Genomic DNA, 7,964 nt, shown 5'->3' with positions numbered 1-7,964 from the left:
AACTTGGGCAACTTTAGAAAGAGTACTGAAGTGAAGGAACCACCTCTCTCTTTTTCTCCTCACAACTGTGTCCTTGAGCTGTGGGAAAAAAACAAATCAGCACTTAATGGAAGAACGAAGCAACTCACTCATAACCAACAACAAAAAACAAGGACAGCAAGGTGACTATGGCTTTTGATACATCAGTCTTTTCTCTAGTAGTTGCTTCTATGGACTGGTTCCTGGGATAAGCCTGTGGGGACACGTGACTAAGACGCCACAATTGGACTCACGGAAAGCTTATACATGATTTCCTTCATTACCACACATGCTTCTTTTGCTTTGAGTGGCATTTTTCCCCCTGCCTACTTACTATAAACATTCCATGGAATGTGAATAGTTTCTCTGAACCTTTCCCATCTCTCCCCTGATCCCTATTCTTTGTTTATGATAACCTGGCTTTCTCAAGACACTAATCCAGGACAGTTCACATAAGCCATGCTTCCTATACAGAGGGCTTGCTCTAGCTATTATGCTAGTATCTGTGAAACCATGACAGGACCAATCTCACAGGTGAATGAGGAACAGCCTCCCAAACACTTAGGACCACAAAATATTTCTGTTTGCTGAGACTACTTGGAAAAAGATTTTATCACCTAAGTACCAGCAATGGTTGATCAGTATGCTACCTATTCCAAGTATCTCTGGTATAAAGGGGTTTTAGTAATTATTGTTATTAGTCCAGTTCGTGGTCTTGTAGACATCAATTGTTACTGTGGTTCCATGTCTTTGATTACATATCTGTCCCCATCATCACAAACCACTGGAAGTCCTGACTCTGGGCTGGTTGCATCAGCCACAGTCTCGGAGCTGGATGAGGCTCTCTCCCAAGGCTGAGGACCAGGAGAGCACTGGCCAAGATCCTCTCCTCCCTCGTCGGACTTTATACAAAGCTTGAGTCTGCTTTCCACCAGGCTGAATGAGCTACAGTATTTTTCTGAGTCCTGGCAGGGGTAAGAACTACACCACTGGGCTGTCCGTGCAGCTGCGAGTCCTTCAGCTGCCCTTAGGGTCACATCTCTTTCTGGCTGAGAGTTGGCTTCTGAGATACCAGAAGCAGGTGGAGGTGGCTCTGAGGGTGCTTTCACACAAGTGAGTTTCTTCTCCTCTGGTCTGGCTGCCTTTGCTTTCTTTTTGAGGGACCAGTTTTTCAGGCTGGCCACACCATTTCTCAGCCATGTGCTGGGGTGAAGAGTTACTGAGTGCATCTGTGAATGCCACTCCACCGTGTCCTTTTTTGTATAGGGCAAGCGGCTGGTGGCCTGTCCTGATGAGGAACTGGGCATCCCAGAAATGAAAACTTCCTGTTTTCTTTGAGACTGAAAAGTGCAATCTATTGGGGAGGAAGTTTCAGTGGGTGTAAACACAGAGTGTTCAGAAATCTGAGAAAAAGCGCTGTCTTGGGAGCTCACTGATGAGCCAGACGGGGATGTGCCGGGGGAGGACAGGCTGGAATAGCTAGTCCTGGGGCAGAGGTTTAGCCTTGGGGGTAGAACCTTCTCAGTGTTTTGGCTTGCTGCACTGCTCTTGCCCACCTCAATCCCCATGACCAAACTCTGATTAATAAGCTTTTGCCCTTCCATTTGCAAAGACTTATGCCGTTTCAGATAATCATCTTCTCTGTGCAAGAGGCCAACATTGCAGCTGGTTTTATGTTGTTTCTTTGAATAAATCTCCCTGAGATAGGTGAGTTTGCAGTTCTGGTCGTCGATGTTGGGCTCTGAGCAGCGCCGGTGTGTCCTGCAACTCTTTAGGGCATCTGCTGTGTGTGGTGGGGAATACCCCGATGGATCTGCGTCCAAGGGCTGGTTGCTGGGATGATCGTGTGAGGACAAATGGCTGCATGATGCCACAGAAATGGCCATTGGCTTGGACTTAGGGAAAAGTTTTGTGTGACTGCCTTCATGGCCAGATGAGCTTTTCTTCTTCGTGCTTTGATTAGTAGCATTCTTTTTGTTGCTGTCACTACCTGTGATGGAACTCTGTTTAAAACACATCTTGGCCCCTTCCTGGAGGGGTTGATTGTGCCTCTGACAGTCCTCATCCTTTTGGGAGAGAATGGCGTCACAGCTGGATTTCCGTAACTTTTTCTGATAGAATTCCCTGAGATAGGAAAGCTTGGAATCTAGGTAGTCGATGCTGGGCTCCGAACAACGCCGGTGACGTCTTGGGATTTTTGGAGCTCCTGTCACAGGTGTGGACAGGGAGCTGGGTGCACCTGTGCCAGAGGGGGCCCTGGCATGGCCACGTGGTGAAATCTTCGTGTACACGACTGGGATGTTCACCAGCTGGGATCCCACAGGGAGTTTCATTTGTACACCTTCATCTTTAGAATGTTCTAAGTCGAAGTCACTCAGGGTTAAAAGGCCTTCCATCTCAGGCTGGTCGAGGTCGTAGTCACTGAGGGTTAAGACGGAATCCATGCTTCTGCTGCCCTGGCCGAGTTTCTTTACCAAGTCACTGCATGGAGCATCAACATCCTCATTTAACTCATTTTCTAAGCTGTCATAGGAGGAGTCATTGAGCTGGAAGCAAGAGATATCTGTCCAAAAAAAAAAAAAATCCAAGTTTAATATTTCTACTAGTCAAAAACAGAATCTTGTTCTCTTATGCTGCTAAAAAAACAGAATGTAAGATTTCCTCAAAACAATGAATGTATCACATGACTTTGAAAAATATGAAGCAGTAATGCCAGGTTTTGAATAAGACTCTGCTTCCTAATGGGTTGCTGGTGGTTACACGCAATGAACTTAATACAGTCTTGTAGTAATCATTTACTAACCCTTTCAGTCTGTCTTTGGCAAAGTTCTTTAATTACTACTTTATAAGAGCCATAAAAGTTAGGTGTTATTACGCTCCACATTTCATAGATGAAGATGGTGGGATAGAATAACTGGCCCAAGATGACATAACTAGTAATTGGTAAAGGAAATAATATTCTGGAAGGATTCTGTGTCTTTGAATTCAACATTCCCACCTTATCCCTACCCAGATGATGCTGTTTGTCTTTAGACTGTTGGAAAGCACACTGGAATTGTGACGGTTTCAGGGACTATTCAGAGAAAGAAAGAAAGAAAGAAAAAAGCAGGCCTGTATCTAGTGTCTCCTGGCTCCTGCTCCAATTTCAGTTGTGGTAGATCTATTAAACAAGGGAATCAAACTGATCATTACCCTTTTTTCTTTTATTTCGATGCAAAACATTTTTATGAAATCTACCATGTGTTTTTTGAGAATTCTTATATACCTGTATCTCAAGTATTTTTGTACCAAAAGAAATAATCTTTTAATTTCATTTTCTATGAACCTTCCTCTATATGTGTGGGCGTCTCTATTTACAAAGTTAATGAGAAATGTATACTTATAAAACCTTCTTGTGGAAAGGCAGAGGGAGAGTGTTTCTGTTTACTGATTCACCCCCTCCCCCCAAATGCCTGTGGTAGCCAGATACAAGTCAGACAGCTAGGAACTCCATCTAGATCTTCCACATGGATGGCAGAAAACCAAACACTTAGACTAACATCTACTGTCTCTTAAGACAAGTATGCAGGAAGCTGATCAGAAGTGCCAACTAGCTGGGACTCGAACCAGGCAATCCAATTTAGGGTGTGAGTATCTTAGGTGGTGGCTAACCTCTGCACCTCAGTGATCACCACAGAGGCACATATTTTAAAGTTCAATTTCCATGAATTTTTCTGAAGTTACACAGTATTTCATTACCTCACAAAATTATTTTTTAGTGTGACAGTTTTTACTTGGATTAAATCAGCTGCTGACTAGTTAAAGGGGGTAATTAATAGCAAATGATTAAGCTCTATAGCCTGCCTTTTTCTGGTACAATGTGCACGTCTGGTAGCCACATATCCTCAGCAAGCAAGGGAAAGCTGTACTTCACAGCTGAATGCCAACCGATACATGTAGAAGATGCTAGGTTTAGAGAAACTTCACAAATTTTAATGGATTATCCAGATAATGCTAACGCTCACTATCATTATTAAATCATTTTATCAACTGTTAGAGAAAAATTTTAAACAACTATTTCAAGTAACAATAGCTTTGTCCTTAATTATAAGGAAAGAATGTAATGTGAAGATATTAGACAATCACCATGGTAATCAAGTAATCAAGCTCAAAATTATGTGTTTGCTGATTATTCATCACTTAAGCAGTAGTACAGAACAACATGCTTGTAGCTACAAGATAACAACTAAACAAATCTCAAAAGTTACAGATTCTTCTGAACAACTGTTGGGTTGTTTCTTCCAAATGTGACCATTACAAAAAGGACCTAAATACCCAGATGCTATGTTTGGTCCTTGAATAGATGCTTATTTGAGTCAGTTAGTAATAAAAAGCCTTTCTGGCTCACCCAGGCAATGCTTAATAGTGGACAGTTGATGAAATGGACAGGTGGGCTTGTGAGCTAAAGAAAGAAGGCTACAAGATAGTTGATCTGTCCAAAAACTACACATGTGGCATGGTGTTGGGTGAAGCAGTTAAGACACCATATTGGAGTGCCTGGTTTTGGTCTGGCTCTGCTGGCTTTTTTTTGTTCCACACAAAACATTCTTTAGAATATTATTCAAAGCATTCACACCATTACATACTTTCGCTAATGACATTTTGTGTATTTCTTAACTCCGCCACACCGTTAGTCTGACCGATAGGCTCAGAGCTTTCTTCACCTCAGTCATGTGGGCTCTGGGGCAGCCACTATCTCCAACATCTGCATGGACATGTTTTTTTTTTTTATTCCTTATAAGACCAATCCTATTAGTCACAGTACCTGAGGCGTTCTCTCTAGTGTCACATCTCACTGAAACTTCTCCCAAGAGGGAAGAGATTTCTTCTCCAAATATTCTACAGCAATTTTCGATCAAAAACTGTATAAGCAGGGAAACCTACAACAAAGGACAAAAGTGAAATTGTTAACTTTATGTTTGGAAATCACTTTTCATATATGAATCCTGATTTTAACAAGTGTGGAATTACCTTGAAAAAAATTTTTATATAGTTTGGGGAAACTGTTTTGTATGCTTTTAAACAGTTATGGTACCTTTAATAACAGTGTTGACAAAGAAATGAATATTAACCAATGGAGTACACGTAGCATTAAGCCATGGCTCAAAACAGTATTTCATATCCTTAAAATGATGACAAACTCAAATATTCTCCATTGGGTGTCTGGGGCTATAGTAACACTTTAAGTTTTGAAGACTTATTGTATATTATTTGAGAAATCCATCTTCCATCCAATGGCCCACTTCCTAAATGGCTACAAGGTATGGGGTTAAGCCAGGCTGCAGCCAGGAACCTCCTTCAGATTTCCCAAGTAAGTGGTAAGAGCTCAACTACTTGGATCATTTTCCACAGCTTTTCCAGGTGTATAGTAAGGAGCTAGATCCAAAGTAGAGCCAGGCCTCAGACTACTGCTCCTAAGGAATGTGGGCATTGCAAGCAGAGACTTAAGCCTATACACTATAACGCCAGACCCATGGTATTGCATATATAAGGTGTCACCAAATACTTAGGAAAAGCACCCGTTGCATAAAGGGTATCTTGTTTTCAGTTAGGAAAAAGGATTCTTCTTTGGATTAACTGTAGAAGATACAGCCTAATCTAGAAAGAGCAGATACGTTCCTCCAAACACTGCTTTGTTGTTCAGTGGAAGGGTGAAGGGAGTTTTTGGCCTGCAATGAGTTGAACTGGAATTGTCTAGCTTCTTTGTCCCAGCAGTTGAAGCAAAGACACAGAATGTGGGATGCAAAGGGAGCTACCTTTCCAACCCATGTGCTGCATAATTTCCAGTAACTTCTGTATTATCACCTTGTCCTTTTTTTTAAAGGTGACAACGTGAATCACTAACTTTGTCACCCTTGACAAATGGTGGGGCTGAGAACTGAGCCTATGTTTATTCAACCCCAAAGTCTTTATTTCATTTCTAATCATTTCAACTACTTACTTATATTTTGTTTTAAAGCACTTATGTTTTGTTTGGCTTCCTCAAGGGAACAAGTGCAGCAATTCAATTGCTGTCACTTTTCTGCTTAATCACCTCCGTGTAGTCCAACAGGATAGGATAAGACACTCTACAGTTGGTAAATTCTGATTTAGTAGGCAGTGTGTTTAAGCTATTTAAGAAATCAACTTTCAGAATTAATTGAAAGCTGCAATTCTACATATTAGGAACCCAGTCCCCCAGGGTATAAAAATGAAAAGCTTCATTACCTTTTTTGTAAACTCATTTTCTAGTTCTGGGCTGGAGGAAGTGGGAGGCCAAAGAATGCTTGGAGCGATACACACGGCTAAATTAAATGCAGTCATCTGATTGGATGAGGAATGTTGCTCAATATTGTGCAATACCCCAAAAAGATACCTTAAGAGAACAACATTGGCTCTCGGAAGCTGGTCTAATAGCCTAAAGACAGAAAAATGCAGTCTTTAAGCAAGATATTTCATGATGAGACTTGTAAAGACAGGTAACCCTCACTATGCATGGAGAGCCATGCAGATCAAGAGGGCAAGAATCGAGAATACAGTTTAGATATTCAGTTTCAGGACCACCTGGACAGAAAGATGAAAAACCTCAGTGCTGTTTCTCCTTTGTGTAGACTGTCTCTAAAATCCCATGAAAACGCAGAAGGCAGCAGAACAACCTCTTCTGAAACACATGCCTGAGAGGATCTCTGAAACTATTACCATATGTTTTCACTTAGGCAAATTCTTGAACATTTCAGAGTATGCCGATTCAAAACCTATGGAATAGTTTTCTGGTAAGATTAAACAGCAGTTAAATTCTTTCACTGTCAAGTAGCAATAGAGGAATGCTCTGTCCTGGTGATAACCCCAACCTGAGGAGTTAAGACTTTACTCATATGATTGGAAATTGACAAGATTTCCAAATAGTTATTCTCCAGAAATTGTTTTCATTAGCATATAAACTTATATGTACATATTAATGTTGCTTTCTTTCCCCCAGTAACAGTAGGCTGGGGAAATAAGTTAATGAGGTTCTTGTTATACAAATAACAGAGAGGTCTTTCTTTGGTGCATCGGACTGACACTGAGTGGACAGCTTTTTAGGACTAATAATGAAGGCATTCAAAAGGGATCCAGATATTACTGGGCACAGTCAGATGAAAATCAGCCTTCCAGCATGTATCTTCAGGTTCTCTGAAAATATGAGGATTTCAAGATGTTGTAAATTACGGTTCACTGAGGACACTGCATTTCATGTCCGTAGACTAGAGATTTTGTCTGGTAGGCATAAGCAATTCATCTGTAGCTCTGTCTTGGCCAAGAAACGCAATTTTGTGTCTAAGTTCCTTTCAGCATTTGCTAATTGCATGAGTCATAAATCAAATTTCTTCAGAAAACAGTTTTAGGTTCTAACAACTTATAAGAGATAACATTTTTTGGGCAACAAGCGATAAGGTAAAAGTTAATGCTATCCTCGTGTGGCTCATACCTAACTATAATAGAAATAGGGGTGGTATTTTGTCACAGTTTTAATTTCCAGTGTCTTCAGTGGTTCTACTATGTTTTCCTACCTATAAAATGTCATCAACATACAGGTACTTTATATATTAAAGCTGCACAAGAAAAAACTGCCGAAACAAACACATGTACATACATGATACTGGATTAATGAATTTTCACAGAAATGGAAGTACAACTTTTTACTTTCTGTTTGAATAATTCCCCTTTCCTATTGTCTTACAGTGTAGGAGATAATCGCAGAGAATTGTCCCAGCAATTTCTCTTGTGTTGAGTAAAGATAATGCATTCTTGTGATCTGAGACTTAGCAACTTTGACGCTTCTCAAGGAGCCCAATGCGTCCCTCCTGTATGCTCCCAAGTCTATTATTTATGTACTCTGGAACATATCAGACTTAGATTTCCCTAACGGAAGGGAATAGGTGATTTTC

General features: G+C 40.8%; 1 protein-coding gene across 6 annotated transcripts in view; it reads right to left on the bottom strand.

The window, feature by feature from the left end:
• Positions 1 to 328: 328 nt before the first annotated feature.
• The window catches only part of ARHGAP20 (Rho GTPase activating protein 20), a 151,126-nt gene continuing 143,490 nt past the window's right edge, over positions 329 to 7,964 (bottom strand). For all 6 annotated transcript variants that reach the window (XM_058663935.1, XM_004585214.2, XM_058663937.1 and 3 more), the window contains 3 exons: positions 6,265 to 6,454; positions 4,823 to 4,937; positions 329 to 2,581 (listed from right to left, as the gene is read on the bottom strand). In XM_058663935.1, coding sequence (XP_058519918.1) covers positions 750 to 2,581; positions 4,823 to 4,937; positions 6,265 to 6,454 — 2,137 coding nt within the window. In that variant the 3' untranslated portion in view covers positions 329 to 749. The remainder of the gene's footprint in view (positions 2,582 to 4,822; positions 4,938 to 6,264; positions 6,455 to 7,964) is intronic.

Source organism: Ochotona princeps, chromosome 4 (genome assembly GCF_030435755.1).
Source record: "Ochotona princeps isolate mOchPri1 chromosome 4, mOchPri1.hap1, whole genome shotgun sequence".
NCBI lineage: Eukaryota > Metazoa > Chordata > Mammalia > Lagomorpha > Ochotonidae > Ochotona > Ochotona princeps.
Note: the sequence above shows the minus strand (reverse complement) of the source record. Positions and strands in the feature narration are given on the sequence as shown.